The sequence below is a fragment of the Danio rerio genome, chromosome 2 (genome assembly GCF_052040795.2).
Source record: "Danio rerio strain M-AB ecotype USA chromosome 2, GRCz13ab, whole genome shotgun sequence".
NCBI lineage: Eukaryota > Metazoa > Chordata > Actinopteri > Cypriniformes > Danionidae > Danio > Danio rerio.
In genome coordinates this window covers 47,186,940-47,207,446 of record NC_141022.1, presented here as the reverse complement: position 1 = coordinate 47,207,446, position 20,507 = coordinate 47,186,940, and the positions used below count along the sequence as shown (strand labels likewise).

The 20,507-nt window shown below is 35.8% G+C and overlaps 2 protein-coding genes across 7 annotated transcripts in view; one reads left to right on the top strand and one right to left on the bottom strand.

Moving 5' to 3' along the window:
• The window catches only part of kif5ba (kinesin family member 5B, a), a 35,498-nt gene extending 19,248 nt beyond the window's left edge, over positions 1 to 16,250 (top strand). The window contains exons 13-26 of one of the 6 annotated variants that reach the window (XR_015478892.1): positions 2,496 to 2,564; positions 2,644 to 2,850; positions 3,998 to 4,141; positions 5,693 to 5,878; positions 5,985 to 6,102; positions 6,184 to 6,239; positions 6,325 to 8,249; positions 9,225 to 9,904; positions 10,126 to 10,186; positions 10,277 to 10,348; positions 10,514 to 10,618; positions 12,414 to 12,630; positions 12,743 to 12,878; positions 14,751 to 16,250. Coding sequence is in view for 3 of the 6 variants with exons in the window: in XM_087241323.1 (XP_087097449.1) it covers positions 2,496 to 2,564; positions 2,644 to 2,850; positions 3,998 to 4,141; positions 5,690 to 5,878; positions 5,985 to 6,102; positions 6,184 to 6,239; positions 6,325 to 6,434; positions 9,803 to 9,904; positions 10,126 to 10,348; positions 10,514 to 10,618; positions 12,414 to 12,630; positions 12,743 to 12,878; positions 14,751 to 14,754 (1,680 nt within the window). In the remaining 3 variants the exon portion in view is untranslated. Of the gene's footprint in view, positions 1 to 2,495; positions 2,565 to 2,643; positions 2,851 to 3,997; positions 4,142 to 5,689; positions 5,879 to 5,984; positions 6,103 to 6,183; positions 6,240 to 6,324; positions 8,257 to 9,224; positions 9,905 to 10,125; positions 10,349 to 10,513; positions 10,619 to 12,413; positions 12,631 to 12,742; positions 12,879 to 14,750 lie in introns of those variants that run through there. The other 5 variants (XM_087241325.1, XM_087241324.1, XM_087241323.1 and 2 more) reach the window with 5 other exon arrangements.
• LOC147846472 (uncharacterized) overlaps positions 1 to 20,507 on the bottom strand; it is a 563,173-nt gene that overhangs the window by 278,498 nt on the left and 264,168 nt on the right. The gene's annotated exons all lie outside the window — the stretch shown is intronic.

Below are 20,507 nucleotides of genomic sequence, written 5' to 3'. Positions count from 1 at the left end.
ACTTATTGTATTAGGTAGTCTACTATGTTATGCTTGGAAACGGACACAATGACACAAATCATAAAAATAAAGCTTTATTTTGGTCTCTTGTCAATACAAAATTTAAAACAGATCTGAAACGGTAAGGATTAGGCCAAAGGAAGATTTTATAACACTTATTTTTATCCACGATCCTACTTTCTCTCAGATTTCACTCTCCGGAGCATCTAACATCAGGTGCCTCACTTAGGACATGCGCTAGGGGTAATAGACCTAAAACACGGATTGCCATAAAACTTGTTGCCGGAAAGCGTTTTCTCTCATTAACTGCAGGGAAAGAGTAAAGCAAAATATATCATCAATTTCACAAATATCATACCAGCCATACATGTAAAGCAAAAATAATGCATTTCAAATTCGGTCACGTCCAGCAGCTGCTTGCTTTTCTGTCTGCTCCATTGCATTGATCTGTAATGTGTTTTAGCTCTTACTGTTTTGCAGGCTGAAGCGCGTCAAACACACAATTTGCACCACAGTACGTCTAATCGCAATTTTGCATTGCCTTCACATGTAAATCACTCACGCTTCGTCCGCATCTGCTTACTGCTCAGGCTGCAAAACAATCCCCCCCTTTCATGAATGTTTGGATTGTGAGGGCGCAGGTGAGACATTTTTTGAGAGACTCAAATTTGTCACGTGCGCTGCGTATGCAACTTCTAAGACATGTAAAGCAATTCATTGCAAGCTGAAATAATTTGATCATATGGTTTGGAATTTGATGTTTTTTTAGATTATTTACATTTTTTTGCGACTATTGTGCGTTTACTTTTGCACGATCGCAAAAATTTGCGCCTATTTTTGCATTTGATTCAGCGAACACGAAACTGCAAAAAAACTATAGGGTCTGGCTATTATTACTTTTTAGTATTTTTGTTTAGTTTTTTTTTTGTGAAAATAATTTTTTTTGTTCCTTCCTTTTTTTTGGCAACCAGATAAAATTAAAATAAGGTTTAATGTATGTATTATTGTATTAGTTAAAAATGGTATTAGTTCAAGAAACAAAAGTAATAAAACAATTTTTTGTTTTATTTACCTATAATAATAATTAACTATAATATGATCATTTCCTCAAAAGCACAATTGTTAAAAATAACAGATTTTAGGCATGCCACGAAATGAAAATTCGAAAACCAAAAAAGAGGCAACTAAGGCCAAAGATCGGATCACCGAAATAAATAATGCCAATTATTAGTAACATTGTATTTATGTCTTTGACTGTACTAACCTTACTTAAATCAAGGGATTGCATACATTTATATGAACCTTTCAAAGAATAAATCAAATACAAATTATGAAATGTTTATATAGCACTATGCAAAAAAGGATTACCACTTCTGGTGATGTGGACTTATTACTGGAAATTATAATATTAATTATAGCAATATTACTTTACCCAATAAATGCATTGATAATATCAACTGACTTCTATATAATCAAATGATCTTAAATGATTAAAACATGTTACAAATATATGTTTGAGAACTAAAAAAAACTATTTTAAGACAATTTTAGTATCTGTTTTTCTTAAGTTGCACACTATGATCATGTATAAATCGTCACCTTGGAATTATAAGGTTCTAAATGATTTTGAGATATTGAGCTTTAATGTTTTTGCATCCCATAGCAAACAGTATGTGTGTAACATTTGCTTTTATAAAAAAAGTCTTAAGATGTAAACAACTTATAAAAAAACATCCCATCATGTAAATAAGTTGTCATTGAATATGAATATGTCAATATCTTAATTTTGACAAAAAAGAATGATAGAAACGTATCATTCTTAGGTGACAAAATATTATAACTATAGTGTATAAATACTGTTTTAACTACAGGCCTACATCTTGCTGTCAATCAAATAGATAAGACAGACAGACAAACAGACTGGTATCTAGATAGAATAGACAGATACAGATTTTTCTGTGCAACTGCTGTTGTTCAGGCAGACACACCGGCAAATGCCTGCAAGCTGATTCTGCTCTCCATACACGCTGTTCAGGCACCACTGCTGCTCTGCTTGCGCGTGAAGTGTGAAAGAAGTCTTCCTGCATGTTCTCTGCATCCATCATGGTCTGGATCATTTTGTGTGCCTACTGCTTTATTTACGAATTCAAGTAATGATCGTTATATCACGGATTAAGTAAAGTCACGATGAAGTGCAGCAAATACGAATAGACACACCGCAGGCAAGCTTGTGCAAGTCGCAGTTTCTGCGACACTGTTTCGGTGATAACTCTTCTGGCCGAAAAATTTCGGCTGCCAAATATTTGTGCATCCCTAATCGATTTCTTTCTCTTATTTGTGGTTGTTGCGATCCTGGATCTTAAAAACCATTAATGGTTAATTTACTGTACTTATTTATGTAAAACAATGGTGCATTTTCATGAAGGTAATAGTCCACTATAACATTCAACTGTGGATCGAGGTAGAAAACAAACTCTGGTTGCTTTTCTCTCCAGGATGAAGAGATTAATCAGCAGTCTCAGCTGGTGGAGAAGCTCAAGCAGCAGATGCTGGATCAGGAGGAGGTTTGTGAATCACTTGAATCTTCTATAAATGAGGATGTAAACTCTGTACGTTTAGCTTGATTGTGGGGTTTGTTTCCAGCTGCTGGCCTCTTCACGTCGAGATCACGATAACCTGCAGGCAGAGCTCACTCGTTTGCAGCTGGAGAACGAAGCGTCCAAAGAGGAGGTGAAGGAGGTGCTGCAGGCCCTGGAGGAGCTCGCTGTCAACTACGACCAGAAGAGTCAGGAGGTGGAGGACAAAACCAAGGAGTTTGAAGCGCTCAGTGAGGAGCTCAGTCAGAAATCTGTAAGCGTGTTAAAAGCTGTATGTGTTTTACAGGGTTCCCATGGGTCAGAGATTGTTATTGAATTTTAAAAGGTTTAAGGTCTAAGTCCTGGAATATCAGGGATTTGTGTTAGTTGCTTTGTAGTTTTAGCTTCCATACTAAATATGTTGTAATACTTTTTTATTGTTTCATGTTTGTTGTTATTGTTAAACTATATTTCAGCTTCATTTTATTATTTTCAAGCTCATTAACTTTCAGCCATTTAAGTCAAGTGCAGTTATCATCCTGTATCTGTAAACTATGCCAAACATGTCAGGATAATATACGTTTTAGGAACTTTCGCTTTAAAATGACCACTTCTAAAGGTGGTGTTAGGAAGTAGATGGCAGAAATGTAAAGCTAACATCAAGCTGTCAAACTTTGAGATGGAGCACTTTGCAGCCACGTGAACAGCAGGTACTTCAATTTTTTTTTTTCAGAATCTGCGGTGAATTATTGTTTTTATAGTGGTTATTAAAGTCATGCAAATTGTATTCAGGCTCAAGCCATTTTGACATTGTTTCGGTTTTAACATTATTTTATTATTATATCCTTCATATACAGCTGAAGCCCTCCTGAATTATTATCCCAACCCCCACTACCCATGTATTTTATTCCCCAATTTCTGTTTAACGGAGAGAAGATATTTTAAACACATTTCTAAACATAATAGTTTTAATAACTAATAACTGATTTATTTATCTTTGCCATGATGTACATAACATTTTACTAGATATTTTTCAAGTCACTAGTATTCAGCTTAAAGTGCCATTCAGCTTAAAGTGCCATCAAAAAACAAATATATATATATATATATATATATATAGAGAGAGAGAGAGACAGAGAGAGAGAGAGAGAGAGAGAGAGAGAGAGAGAGAGAGAGAGGGGAAATACTGTGAAAAATACCTTGCTGTGATGAACATCATTTGGTTAATATTTTTAAAAAGAAAAACAAATTCACAGTAGGGCTACCAAATTTGACTTTACTGTATATAAGCACAGCATCCTGTTTTTATATTCCTTAGGTGTTATGGATATTAAGCTTTTTAATCCATGAAAGTAAAGGAAAAATCAGGAAATTTGATATTTGGCTTAAGGTGGTTTTAATGTTGGCCTGCTGTGTTTCAGAGCACCCTGGCATCTATTGACTCAGAGCTGCAGAAACTGAAAGAAATGGCCAATCACCAGAAGAAGAGGGTGACCGAGATGATGTCCTCTCTGCTCAAAGATCTGACTGAGATTGGCATTGCTGTGGGCAACAATGACATCAAGGTGAATGATACACGTGAAGTTTTTTAAAGGTCAAGGTGAAGTTAGGGGTGGGCGGTATAAACAAAATTCTATTTTTATAAATAAAATTCCATTTTATTTTACAGACATTATATATATATATATATATATATATATATATATATATATATATATATATATATATATATATATATATATATATATATATATATACAGTATATTTATTTTAATAGAAAATCTGAAAAATTAGTTATGATCAATAAGCTTAAATACTTCAGAAATGTATTTGGATCTTGATAAATATTGAAGGGATGCACAATATTGGATTTTTGGTAATAATTACATTGTCCTTATGGCTGCGCTGATGCCGATATGTTTTTTTGTTTGTGTTTTAAGAAATGTTCATTTACAGAGTCAGATTTCATTTCACTTAAGTGTTAGCTTCTCATAATACATTAAAATCAGACTTGTGATTTAAATGATGACCCCAAGTGATGCTGTTCATTAATAAATTACTTATGGGCTGGGACTAGGACCCAGCGCCCCCATGTGAATCAGTTATGTACTGGGGGTGGGCATTAGGACCTGGGGATGTCTGTTAGTCACCAGATGCTGTAGTGCTGCACATGTGACTATTTAACACTTAAGAATATTGTACACAGAGTTATTCTGTACTCACATTCTCACATTTTGGGTTTGAATTCAGTTAATGTAAATCACAGGTGAAAATTCTGGTGATAGCTGCCATGATCTGACTATGAGCGCTTCCCTTAGTTTCTTGCATCATCTTCCTCACTTTAAGTGAGTTAGCCATGTCCACTTATTTGCATATTGCGATATAGACAGAATTTTAAAAAAATCTGTTTGTTCTGTGGTAATAATATATACCGCCTGGCCATAAAATATGGTAATGTGACAAACTAGAATCACTTGCTCTTGGTCAGGCAGAAAGATCAACAACACTGGTTAAACAAATAACTGCATTTACATGGAGCCATGTAATCTATAAGTAATTAGACTTATTGTCCATTCTGAATAAATCAGATGCTGCCCTGTTACTCAAAGTGAATATACCAGAGTCAGTCAAAAATGAACTGGGATTGCTAAAAATCCAATATTGTCTGTGTCTTTTATATCTATCCAGATCCTTATAAATTTCGAAAGTATTTAAGTTTATTTATTATAACCTTTTTGCTGATGTTTTTTTTTTTTTGATGTTTTTTAATGATTTTTTTCAATCCATCCACTATATGTAAACAGTTTAATAAGATTGTAAATGAAATGACAATAATGTTTGACTCATGGAACAAGCTGCTGTTTTTGATATGTGTTGTAAATAAATGACTTGAAGCTAGCTTATTTGAATTGTTTTAACCAAGCATTTATAAATGTTAATCTAAAAATCTGTATGTCATCTTTATACATTTGAACAAATAATTATACATTTCACCTTTAATAGCTTAATATTTAGCACATTGTTTAGCTATAATTAAACATTTGTTAATATTTGGACTAAGCCAACGTTAAACCATCATATCAACAGTACTAAGGAATGTCATTTTTCTGCAGCAGCATGAAGGCAGTGGTCTTATAGACGAAGAGTTCACTGTAGCCAGACTCTACATCAGCAAGATGAAGTCCGAAGTCAAATCAATGGTCAAACGTTGCAAACAGCTGGAAAACACTCAATCTGAGAGTAACAAAAAGATGGATGAAAGTGATAAGGAGCTTGCAGCATGCCAGTTACGCATCTCCCAGGTAAGACTTCACACTTTTGTGCATGTTAAAGATGTTATTCCTAAAGCTATTGCATTATAAACACTTTAAAAGTATTGATATTAACAAGTGGGTGTTTATTTTGCAGCATGAAGCGAAAATCAAATCTCTGACTGAGTACCTGCAGAATGTAGAGCAGAAGAAGAGACAGCTGGAGGAGGATGTGGACTCTCTCAATGAAGAGCTGGTCAAAATCAGCGCTCAGGGTATTTATACACTCAGATGCATGCATGCTAAGTTTTATTTTCTGTGTTTGTGATGTTTTGTGTGCGTGTTTGTGGCCACAGAGAAAGTACATGCGATGGAGAAAGAGAGTGAGATTCAGAGTGCCAATGAGGTGAAGGTAAGAAACATGCATACACAAGGCTTGTTCAGTTTGCACATTTATTTTTATTTCAATGTGAACGGTTGTTTGTTTGTGTGTGTAGGAGGCAGTTGAGAAGCAGATCCAGAGTCACAGGGAGGCTCATCAGAAACAGATCAGCAGCCTGAGAGATGAGCTGGAAACCAAAGAGAAACTCATCACTGATCTGCAAGAGTACGATACACACATTTCAGTTAAAGCAAAAGCAATTGGACAAACATATAGACTGGCAAACTATAATTAAAACAGCAAAAGGAAATGTCCAGCAGCTAGCAAGCTAATACAAACCTTACAGTATAGTCAAATTTGAGCGATTTCTATCATGATAAACGCATAATACACTTTTTGGCATCTATGCTGGCTGAATGAAGCACTGCAAATAGTGGAAGGGTTCATTTGGGCATTGTTGCTTTTTTATTTAATTATTTATTATTACATATTTTTAGTGGGGTTTTCGTCTTTTTATTATTGAGATAGGACAGTGGAGGCTATAGACTAGGGCTGTGCGATTCATTGAAATCGTATTGAAATCGCAATTTGGACATGAGTGATTTCTAAATTGCCTTACAGCACAATTTCCCAGCAGTATGCTGTTTGAGCCAATCATAACGCAGAGCGCGAAAACAGGAGACTGATGAATAGCCTGCGTAAGCAGAAATAATGCGTTTAGCACAGTAGGACTTGGTGCCAAAAAAAGTCAACATCTTTGGTATGGAATTAAGTGACTTTGGATACAGGAAGGCTGATGTATGACTGAACCAGGTAATTTGTAAGTCAGTCATATATTACGTCTAAAAGCGCGTGGAAATCACGAGTGTGTCGCTTCATTTAACATTTTTATCTTGCTTTGAGGTCACTCCTTTGTCGTTGGTCAGTGACCATCAGCCATTTTTTCAGAGGATGACAAAATGCTGTAGTTCCGATACAAGTTATATGTATGGAGAAAATTAAAAAGCACTTGTTGTTCGGTTGTCTAGTGTCAGTTGTGTCAGTTCTTGTTAAGTGACTCGCGATGCAGCTTTCTAAAAAATTACTTTTAAAGTTTGCCTGAATAGAGATGTTTATAACTGGGTGCACCTGGCATACTTGCGTGTGCCGCTCTCAATATGTGCATGCAATCCATGCTTCTCCATCAGAAGTAAAGCACTTGTGCGCACAAAGAACACAACATGTGAATGCCTATTTCACAGCAGCATCACAAAGAAGACAACGATTTCTGCATGACAAAACAAATCTGTGAACACACACTACTCTGAAATTTGGTCAAGCAGAACATCAGAGCCTTACTTAAGTTTGACGGCACTGCTCTCGTAAACGAATACACACACACACACATTTGTTTTGCCATTAGTCTGTTCTAGAGACAATTTGTTACAGCTTTACAGGGTGATTTTTATTTAATGTCTGTTTTAGAGACATGCAACAAGTCTTTGGTAGATCTAATTGTTTTTTTTATATATGACACTGTAAACTCATATTCTGTTTTGTCTGACAAAATTGTGATTTACGGTAAATCAAAATCGCAATATTGTTCAAGAAAATCATGATAGGTTTCTTTTGCCCATAGCTGCCCTACTACAGACAGGAAAATATTGGGGCAGATAGAGGGGAAGGGTTGGCAAAGGACCTCGAACTCGGTTTGCCGTGAGCACTACGGTGCTATATGTGGGTGCGCTTAACCACTGGGCTATTGGCGCAGACTAATTCACTATTTATTATAAAAGATTTATTTACAAGTTCATGAGATGCGATTAGTTCAGTCACGCTGGCAAGCTTATATATTTTCATGTGGAGTAATCAACCTAAAATGGTGGATTTCAAACGTATTGTTCCTGTGCATTTATTTCGGTTTCCACTGTAAAAAGTTCCCAAAATCGCAAACTGCACCATATAAATTTTTTGCCACTCTTACCCGAGGATACGTACCACAACAGAGCCTACAGAAAGTGTGGAGTTAGACTGGCAGCTGAATGCTACTGGGCTAGAGCTGCACGATTCTGGCTAAAATGAGAATAGCGATTTTTTTTTTTTTTTTTTTTTTTTTTTTTTTTTTTGCTTAAAATACAGATCACGATTTTCTCACGATTCTATAGATGTAAAATAAAGGTATGGTAAAAACAAACATATAGCACAACCTCGATAATAATATTATGTGTAGGTCTACTGGCTTCTATAAATAATTCTATTCTACTTATAATAATTCTGATGTTGAATTATTATGTTTGAGATATATGCTTGCAATCTGTCATATTAGACAATTTTATTCACTGGTAAAATCAGACATTTGCCATTATCAGATTATATTCAACAATATATAGGCTAAAGTACTTATACTAACATTTTTAACATTTATTTTCATGCACAACTGTGGGTTCGCTATGACAGAAAAAACATATCAAATACTTGCCGTAATCATAACTCTAAAATGCGATACGATCATTTAAATGAAGTGCACACTTTTAGTTTTATCTGACTGCTAAGTGCTTGTTCATACTTCGCGCGCGGCTCCCAAACGATCACTCTGTGCCACAAACTGAATATTATTTACAACTGTATTACCTGTTACTCGCAACATATGCAGGTTCTGTTCACTAAAGTAGTCTATCATTAAGTAGAGCGCGCGCCTGCCCTCTCTGTGATAACAGTTCATGGTCAGCAGCTCACGTCATGTGTGATTTCCTGATCGCGCAAACATCATTATATGAAGAAAAAAATGACATTTTTAGTTGAATTATACCTTATGAATACAGTATGTGACTCATTCAACATCATTTGGCGGTGTCGATGTCACTGAGCAACGTGTAAAACAATGAAAAGACTTGTGCGGTCGCCTTTTCTTCTCTCCTGAACTTGAAAATATGATTTGGCAGAATCGTAGAAATGCTGGATTAAGATCGTCTAGGGGGTCGAATTGAGATCGCGATCTTTTAACGATTAATTGTGCAGCTCTATATTCTGCTATAGAGAATCGTCACCAGCGCATGCAAAAACACAAGGGAATGACAGCAGAGGAAGCGGCTTTTTCAAATACACAGCCAAAACACAACACCGTAATAACAAAACTAGTGACACTGTAGTAACAAAGCTAGCTGTCTTCTTGGGACCAACAGCCACATGTCAAGAAGCAAGAACGGCATCTGCTGTATGTTCTCTGTTTTGGTGTATGAGACTATTGGCGTACCCAATTTCTATATATGAAGCTTCTGTTTGCAAAAGACGCTCTTCATGCGAAAATGGCCTCGATCACAAAGTTCTGGCGCACAACATATTTACTAAGTAGGGCTGAGTAACTGTTGGCTGTAGAAACACAAGGCTGACCCGTACCAAAAAACTACTGTATAGTACTAAACCGTACCTCTGTGGAAACGAGTCATTAGTTATGCTGTAGATTTTGCTGTTCTTTATTCATTTCTATTGTTTAAAACACTTTTATTGTCGCCTTTTTATAGTTATAATCAACAAGCTTTTATAGTTCATGATTCAAAGCAGTACTTAAACTGCTAATTAAGCAATGGCTAATAACTCTGTTTCTCTCTCTGTAGTCAGAATCAGAAGATCATGCTGGAACAGGAGCGTTTAAGGGTGGAACATGAGAAACTCAAATCCACCGACCAGGAGAAGAGCCGCAAACTGCATGAGCTCACGTATGTATTACACAGTCTTTTCTGTTCATCTTCAACCACTGTGGTTTATGAAACTCTTCCTAATTCCCTTCTTTTTGTTCTATATCTAAAGACCTGCATGCATGATGCATGAATATACACTTTTAATTTAACATTGTTAATACAATATGTGTGAGTCTTAAATTTAAAATAGCATGAATAGTACTTTCATTAAAGCTGGTGGTTTTTTGTTCATTCTACAGGATGATGCAGGACCGCAGGGAACAGGCCAGACAAGATCTGAAAGGCTTGGAAGAGACTGTGGTGAGTGCTATTCCTCGCTTCAAATTAATTTGCATGTATATTTTTAAATATTGTCACTTTAAACGCTGTGAATTGTCATTGTTATTTCAGGCTAAAGAGCTGCAGACTTTGCACAACCTCAGGAAATTGTTTGTTCAGGATCTGGCAACTCGTGTTAAAAAGGTAGGATTGGATGTCAGGATCTTCCTCTCAAATTTCATATCTAATTTGGGCCAGTTATCTTTCTGAAAGTAAATTTAAATCTGCCGCGTAACATGTGATGCCATGTAAATAGTTTGGTGGTTGTTTAACTAAAGGGTGTTTACTTGTGTGTGTGTGTTTGTATAGAGTGCAGAGATGGACTCTGATGAGACTGGTGGCAGTGCTGCTCAGAAGCAGAAGATCTCTTTCCTGGAGAACAATCTCGAACAGCTCACTAAGGTCCACAAACAGGTAAATGCTAACCAGAAAAGACTCCTAGATGCGATTCGCATCCTAATGGACACTTTTAATTTTTTTATAATCATTTTGGCATGCAAACAGCAAAAATGGGAATTTAAAAAGGATAAGATTTGAATATTTCACACACATTCTTTTATCAATCTGTTTTATACTCTGTACAAAAACTCAGGAGCTTCAGGGTAAAAATGTCCCCATTGAAACTGTAATATTTCATCACAGTGCCATTTAATCAGATCCTTTTTTTTCCTTATTTGTTAACTGGCTTCCATTTGGTTGGCAAGTCTTTTTTTTAGCGCTGCAGGCTAAATGATTCTGGTCATGAGCTAAAATAATAAAGACTATCTTTTTAGCCTTAAGTTAAGAAAAAATAAGAGAAAACAGTAAAATTTTGTAAATATAAAGAAAAAAATTATGTTATTTAAAGTATAAAACCTTTTAAATAAATGAATATTTGGTGGTTATTAGGACTGATGTTAAACTGATGAAAATAATATTGAATGTGATACTTTTACATTTTTAAAATGTTTTTGTCCTCTGTATGTCTGTGTGCAACTTTTGTTTTTGAAATTGACACACAGGGGTTAATGATTTGTTCATTTTTTGCTGCTTCATGACAAATACTTTGTAAATATCCTAAAGCCTTTTCAGATAAAAAGAGCAAAACAATAAACGATTTATTCAAGTTTATTGTTTCAAAGCAGCATTATGAAAGGTGCTCATTATCGCATTACAATCAAAATCAGAAAAGTTAAGTTTGTTAGTTACCATAAATATAAAATTTTACTAAAATCTTTTACTAGTAACTAGTAGCTTTTAACATGTAAAGTTATTATATATAAACCTAATGAACAGCATTACAGTAATCTAGTCTAGAAGTCATAAAAAAATGAGCTAGCTTCTCTCCATCTGAGATAGATCAGTGGTCTCCAACCTTTTTATTACTGCAGACCGCTCAACCCTTGACAATTTTATCGCGGCCCGAGGGGGGAGGCTGGGGGACTTTAAGGCTGCTATTGCAATTAACTTTGCTGTCACTCTGATACAAGTTTTATTCATGGAAAAAATGACAAAGCACTGCAGTGTTTAGGTGTTCTGTGTTTGTCTGAGATAATAAGTCTACCGAAATGTGTATGTTCCATACAAAGTATTACGCTAATCGGTCAGTTCTTGTCATGTGAGAATTCTGTCTCGCAGAATTCATTCATCTGGGTGCATCAGATTCATCCAAGAGCGTCATGCTACTTGCACGCGCAAGCCGCACGCCTCTACTGGAAATTATGAACTTGCGCAAACTTTAGAAAAGACACTATATATATGAACAGCCCTTAAAAGGCCGCTGTCATTAGCGATCTCTAGCAGTTGATCTTGCACAGGCTAGATTCACCTGATTTGCTGTTCGTGGGTTCTTCACTGGGCTTTTTCCCCTTATAGCAAAGAAACTTTCCAAAGATGACTGTTACTTACTCATTTTGCTGCTTGTGGGTTAAATTTTGGCACTGAAGTGATCGAGATGTAACCGAGAGAATACGGTCATTCTTCAAAATAAAAGAGTTTTCAAAATAAAGATCATTTAGACTCTGATAATAAATTAAACTGAAATAATTAATGATTTCTTGTGCAGGCCGGCACCAATTGATCCACCGATCGGTACCGATCCACATCCCAGTGGTTGGGGACCACAGAGATAGATGGCATGCTTACTAAAATAAAAGCATAGAATACAGCGAAGATGAAAATGATGTATTCAAGTGTTGATATTAAAGAATGAATCTTCTCTCTCACACAGCTGGTGCGTGATAATGCCGACCTGCGCTGTGAGCTTCCTAAACTGGAGAAGCGTCTGCGGGCCACAGCCGAGCGAGTGAAGGCTCTGGAGACTGCGCTCAAAGAGGCCAAAGAGAACGCAGCCCGTGACCGCAAGCGCTACCAGCAGGAGGTGGACCGCATCAAAGAGGCCGTCAGAGCCAAAAACATGGCCCGCAGAGGACACTCCGCACAGATAGGTGACTGCACACTTACAGAAATAATGCTGTGACTGTCGGTGGTTTGTTTAGAATTAATTCATGTTCACACATAGGAAATAATGACGAATTCTCTCTTTTTCTTTGATTGTAGCTAAACCAATCAGGCCTGGACAGCAACCTGTAGCTTCTCCTACACACCCCAATGTGCTGCGTGGAGGTGGTGGTGTCCTCTACCAGAACAGCCAACCTATGCCTATCAGAGGAGGTGGCACTAAACAAGAGAAGAGGTTTGTGCTGTTTTCTTCTTCTTTGAGTCTGCTTATTAGGGATACACTGAATTTTTAGTTTTTGGGCGAAAGAGAAAAGGGCTTAAAAAAAGGCTATGCTGTGTCGCATGCCCCAGCAGTGCTAGTTTCACTCTTTCTGCTGTCGAAGTCACTGCTTGAACTGAAGCAGCTTTCACACAAAAGAGCAGTGGAGCACATCTTTGACTAGTTTGCGTGTGCTGTGGTTTAAGTAAAAAAAAAAAAAGCTTAATATTCCACTTGTGTTACTTTTCTGTTTTTACCTAATTCTTTAGGTAAAAAATATTTAATAAAGAGTGATATATTGTGTGTATATATACAGTTGAACTCAGAATTATGAACCCCCCTTAGAATTTTCTTTTCTTTTTTAAATGTTTTCTAAATGATGTTTAACAGAGCAAGGACATTTTCACAGTTTGTCTGATAATAAGAGAAAAAATTCACATCACAATATTTTTTTTCTGGAGAAAGTATTATTTGTTTTATTTTTAATAGAATAAAAGCAGTTTTAATTTTTTAAAAACCATTTTAGGGACATAATTTTTAGCCTCTTTAAGCTATTTTTCACCGATAGTTGACAGAACAAACTATCGTTATACAATAACTTGCCTAATTACCCTAGCCTGCCTAGTTAACCTAATTAACCTAGTTAAGCCTTTAAATGCCACTTTAAGCTATATAGAAGTGTCTTTAAAAAGATCTAGTAAAATATTATTTACTGACATCATGGCAAAGATCCCAATCCATATAACATTATCAATTCTTTCTAAATAGAGAAAAAATTCAAATCACAATATTCACAAAAAAAATATTGCAGTATATATTGCAAAATACAAAAAAAGCATATATTTCGCAAAATAAAGAAATATTGCAATATATATAAATATCGCAAAATAAAAAATATCACTATATATATATATAAATGAAACATTGCAATATCGCAAAATAAATATATTGCAATAGCCATATCGCAAAATAATAAAATCGTAAAAAATAATAATGTATCTATATATATATATATATATATATATATATATATATATATATATATATATATATCGCAAAATAACAAAATTGCTATGTATCGCAAATTTAAAAATATTGCAATACATATCGCAAAATAAAAAATATCTATATATATCGCAAAATAAAAATATTGCCACATATATCACAAAATAAAAAAAATCACAACATATATCACAACAAAATATTGCAATATATATCACAAAATAAAAAAAATCGCAAAATATTTATATATTACAAAATAAAGAAAATCACTATATATATCGCAATATAAAAATATACCGATAATATCACAAAAATATTGCAATATATATCGCAAAATAAAAAATTGCAATATATATATACATCGCAAAATAAAAAAATTTGCAATATGTATCGCAAAATAAAAAAATATTGCAAAATCAAAAAATTGCAATATATATCGCAAATTTAAAAAACATCACAATATTTATCTCAAATCAAAAAACATCACAATATTTATCTCAAATCAAAAAACATCACAATATGTCACAAAATAAAAAATATCACAATATATATCGCAAAATAAGAAATATTGCAAAATAAAAAATACCACAAAATATGTTGCAAAATGAAAAAATATTGCAATATTAGATTTTTCCAATATCGTGTAGCCCTACTTAGAATGACTTGAGTTTGAGTGATTTGCCATGATTTATTTTTTTAATGTGAGTGAAAGCTTTGAAACGTGCAACATCAAAAATAATGCAATGTTTGTAGAGAAGGATTTGTGAGTTAATTCAAGAATCCCTTTGTCTGTTAAAATTGGTTTATTGCGTCCAGCATTCTCACTGCCTTCTTTCTCTCCTCTAGCTGAAGACGATTTTTCTCCCAACACTACCGAAGCTGCAAGAATGCAAAAATGTCTTCATGGAAACCTGTCATTCCATTAACATAATCCCTCCTGCTGCTGCACATGGGGGGACATGCGAATCGAAATATTCATGGCTGTACAGTTCCACTCCCCATCAAGTTCGCCCCTCCTTCCCTCCCTCCAAAGCAAATTATTTTATGAAAATTGCACTCACACACGCACCAAACATGACATTTTAAAAAAAGGAAATCAAGAAATAAACGTAAGCAATGTGAACAGTTGACGCGGTCCTGTGCAATCAGCTCTAATCAACCCAAACGCACCCGCAGTCTTCAGCTGCACATCTGTAACCTCTTAAAAACTACTGCCTGATAACTGCGCAGAACACCTCGCTCCTGCCTTGACTTTATACAGGCCAGAGTCTAGACTGCAGCAAGCTTGAATAGAAAACAAATACCAGAGTAAGAGAGCATCGATCGTGCGTATCACTGCAAACTCCTGAGTTAACAGGGTCAGATCTTAAAACTGATGGTTTTTACTTTCTGTAATGGTTAACGGTTGTTTAGGGGAAGGTGGAGAGGATTGTAGACATGTGTAACCAAGCCTCTACACTAGGCTAAAGTTGGAAGCATCTCAATTTATTGTCGCAAAGGCGATTGATTTGCATTTTTTTAAAGCAAATATAATACCCGAAGGTTGTCCTGTCCTGCTGTTCACACATTTCACTTCTTGCATATCGAAAGTCATATTTAAAAGCTCATTTGTGTTGTATTTAAAGCTCATGTGTTGATTATTTGTACTTTATTCTGCTTGAATCCACACTAATATGTCGTTGTGTGTGATATCATTGCTTGCTTGCGCTCCCACTGTTACTGATCAGCCAATCAGGTTAGCAGGATGACGGAGTGAGCTGCATATGTTAATAACTTATTATATCGGTGATGACATTAGAGATTTGTTGCTTAGTCTGACTTCAAATTATGTAAAGTTCTCATTAAAGCTAGCCTTAAATATTAATGTTTAGATTTTACACACTCCTGCTATTGTTAAAAGAAACGTTATGACTTGTGAATGACAGGACACAACAACCTTCCGTATAGTTTTTTTTCAGCTGCATTGGGTGTTTTATACCTTTAAGTGACGTCACAAGGACCATTTAAGAGCGCTTGGTGTGTTATTAGTCCTTAAGTTCTTCCCTTTTCAGTGCATGAAGGATAATTAATTGATGTTCATGGGGAATGCCACACATTTAATGAAAACCTAAAATAAATAAATAGCAATGTTTTTTTATTACTGTGTAATAGTAACTCCATGAGTGATTGACAGAGAGTTCCACCAATGGACAGAGGCGCTGGATCATTCCAACAGTACATGGTGTTTTTGGAAGATTCTGGTTGAAGGAAAAGAAAGAGAGACGGGATGAAATTACTGATGACACTTTTCTTTCTGGATGGACTGCATGACATGTATGTGTGATTAAATCAATATTCTGAAAATAAGACGACTCTCTTTTATTTTCAATTCAGTTCACGTTGATTTCTATAGCACTTTTATATGTAGATTAGGCAGCTTAACATTGAAGTTAATTAATTAATTTGTAAATTAAAACTGTCAGTCCAGTTTTCAGAGTTCAGTTTATCCATCAGTGCGCAGCTCCACATTTCACAAAACAAGCAAGCCAGTGGCGAGGAACCAACTTCACCAACTGATGAAAGTGCAGGAAAAAAACCTTGAGAGAAACCAGGCTCAGTTGGGCAATTGAACATTTCTCATCTGGCCAAACGTCTTGTGCAGAGCCGCTGTCTTGGCCCTGGAGAACACTGGATGTCCATCGTGGAGAAGCTGCAGGTGTTCAGGCTGGCCCACAGGATCAGTGCAGAGACTCGTCTGTCACTGTGATCTTTCAGGAATCAGTTTCATGCTCTCCGTTCCTGCATTTGCTCAGGATATGGCCTGGTCCAGGATTATGGATACCTTGGCATCATCTCTTCAGAGGTTTTGGATCGCATCAATGGTGCTGCATAGTCTCTGGAGGCCTTGGGATGAGTATCTCCAGGTGCAAATAGAGAATAAGTAAATAATTATTAGCATAGCTGCTGTTTAAAGTGTATTTAAACATGGGATGGAAAAATGAAGTGTTACCTTTGGCATATTATTCACTCGCTTCATTGACAAAGGAAAAAGTCTTCTGTGCTCAGAAACTTCCATTAAGGAGAAATAGTTTCCTCCTGCAACTGCATTTTCTCCTTTATGTAGTGGCTTTTTTAGTTTTTAGAATTAGCTTAAATGTATGGCATCCTTTTATTAGAAACAATCACTTCAATTAATATGAATACAATAAACTATTATCACACTTTATTTTGATGGTCAGTTTGTTGAATTGAAGTTATATTGCATGCCAACTAACTCTCATTAGATTATAGGCAGTTAAATTGGGGTTGGGGTTACAGGCCCGTAGCCAGCCTGGTGAAAGGAGTGGTTCTTTTTTGCAAAAAAAAGTGGACCTATTTGCAGTTATACACCTCAGTTTCTATTTCACTATAAGATTTAAATACTGCATTTTAGTGATTTTTTTTATTTATTTATTTTTGCTGGATTAGCTAGTCAGATGTCATCATAATCACACTTTTTGATGTACTAAAAATATTTCCTAAAAAAATTGCAATAAAACAAATTAAAACAAGACTAATTTTTAAAATACAAATTTATTAGATCATGTATCATTAGGAAAAAATAGCAATCTGTTAAAGTTTTAAAGTACAACAAAAAACTGTAGCACACTATCATTTATTAGACAGAAAACAAACTGGCCAGCACATTCAATTGTCCTCAGTCACAATTTGGCAATATTGACAAAAATCAATAAAAATATAATGAAAACATAATAATAAAACAATAAAAATTAATTCTTCAGATTTTTTCTAGTTTCTTTGGTAAAATAAAAAGTACATTTGAAAATTCCTGGATATCAACAATAGCCAAAATATATTTAAATTAGTTTAATATGGTCTGCTTCTGCTGCTTCACATCTTTTTATTGCTCATTTTTATTTCAGAAATAAGGTCCAAGACTTAGAACAAAATTACCTGTAAAATGTTTTCTCTGTTTAAAAACAATACAGTAGTGAAAGAAGACCTCTCTTACATAAGATTATTGTGCCACCGAAGCAACAGCCGACAGAGGATTGGTCTTAAAGCCTTTTTCGATGGATTATTTTCATTATTTATGATGGCATAGCAGTCAAAATAGGACAAATGAGCTCATGTATTGGACAAATTCTGGACCTTTGTCAGTGTGGGGTGGGTCTTCCGAACCCCTCTGGCTACAGGCCTAAAAAGTTAGAACATATATCATTGGTCAGCAGGGACGGACTGGGACAAAAATTCAGCCTTGGCACTATAGCCACACCAGCCTACATTACCATACGTACTGTTTGTTTGACATTCTTGCCAGATTTTGATTATCTCCGCGTAACCTTTGATTGAGTCGGCCCCTCTCGAAACTATCACCGATTGGGCCAAATGCTTAACATTTACTATTATTACCATCATCTATGTCATCATAATATTCACATGTTGCACGAAATAAAAGCTGCCTGCATGTAAAAACAATACATATAAAAAATAATAATAAAATAAAAAATAAAAACAAAAAACTGACCGGCCCACATTTAAAAAAAATGGTCCGGCCCTTCTGGCATTTGCCAGAATTGCCAGATGGCCAGTCCGCCCCTGTTGGTCAGAGCATTGTGTCCTAGCCGGGCTCACTTTCTTTTATAATGTCCCGCATCTTAATTATATTCATCTGTCTCCATAATCTACTGCATCCCCTTAATATTACACAGCACAAAAAATGTAAAAATATATATTCAGTATATTTAATATGTTTTTGTCCACAGCCGACCGCAACTTGCCGTGACGGAAATTCCCGAGCCTGTGTGCTCCAATCATAGTGCTCCAATCAGGTTCGCTCTCTTCACCATGACAACGAGACTTACAGCAGTGATGTCACATTGTAAACATTTGCATCTGCGTCCCTTTAAAGCTCGTCGGTTCTCTTAAGCAGGTCGCACACCAGAAGCGCCGCTCGGCGCCGCGACACGGCGCGTACATGACAGTTTAAGGTATCACACACCAGACGCGCACATTCGAATGATATTTAACATGAAACTAATCAGATGGCGCTCTGTGGCGCGGCTGAAAAATGAACTGCGTCCTGAGCCGTCGCCGGGCGCCGCCGACAGCCGCCGACTTGCGGCGCCGGTGTGTGTATCCTGATAGAAACCTATGTTTAGAATTCTAAAATACATGGCGCTGCGTGGCGCTGCGCGGCGCGCCGCCGAGCGCCGCTTCTGGTGTGCGACCTGCTTCAGTGTTGTCAGTTCACTCGGTGTTGCTGTTTGTACTTGACCAAGGTGAGTTTAATACCGACGGTACGAGTGAAGCTTCACTCGGGCGCGTCTGTGCTGCGGTTCCTTACCTGCGGTTTGCGTACATAAACGAAATGTTGCGAAGAATATTACGTGTTTCTTGCTCGAAATTTGCCGCCAAGCAACATTCCAGTGAACACTGGCACAGACTGGTGCCCGGTTAGCTTGTGCACTCCCTGGGGCGAGGCGGCTTGTGAACCCTAGGCAGGGAGCAATACAAGTCCTAAGGACCCTCAGGGAAATACGGAAGACCGGTAACGCTGCGAGGGTTATGGTGGGTGGGAGCAGCGAGGCCCACTCATCGTCTATTTTAAACTATGGTTTCAAACTTTAGTTTACTATAGTTTAAAATAGAAACCATGGTAACTGTAATGATTTAACTGTATGTCTGACTGTTGTAATGTTTTGCTTTGTTTTTCAGCAGAGCTGAAGACAATGAAGACAACCGTTGAAGACAACCGCGGGTTATATTTGTGTAATGTTTATATTGTATAATGTTTCCCTGCTGTTTTCTGAAAGTTTATCTTGTTTAGATAAGTTTGCAGGTCAAACTAAATAAACTATACTCTTTCTAAACACCTGTCTCGTGCTTTATTGGTTCTCTACAGCAATACACTGTGATATAAGTCTGTTAAATGCATTTGTATGCTACATGGTTTGACAGTAAAGTAGTCTAACAAATAAATAGTTATAATTGTACCTTCATTAGTCAACATTTGGTGTATATAATAAAAGGTTAATCAAAGATGTCCTAAGACATAATGGTAATGTTATGGTTGTTACATAACTGTATTTATTATTATTCCTTATTCCTATTATTCCTGTATTTATTATTATCTGCCTAATAAAAATGTCCTAAGACAAGAATGAGTATTGTTTTGGTCTTATATGTCAAACTACTGTAGGTTTTAGGTTGACTACAGCAGGTATAGGCTACCTATATCATGGTAGTCAGAGTTATTTTAATGACCCAAATCAAGTAAAAGGTCTCTTACTCAGGTACTTTTAGCATGCAAAAGTCAAATTTAAATATATAAAATACAATTTCCAACAACACAATTTTGTCTTTTAAAAATGATCAGTGGGTGGTGAAATTTTTTTTAATGTCAAGTCATATATATATATATATATATATATATATATATATATATATATATATATATATATATATATATATATATATTAAAGAAGTTGAACAAGTCATAATATTTAGTCATAATGCATTTTTCTATACATTTTTTTTTTTTAAATGGACTTTTTTTCTAAATCTATAATTGGTGAATTGCTCCCAGGTCAGATACATCTGAAAGGAGATTGTCCTATGTTC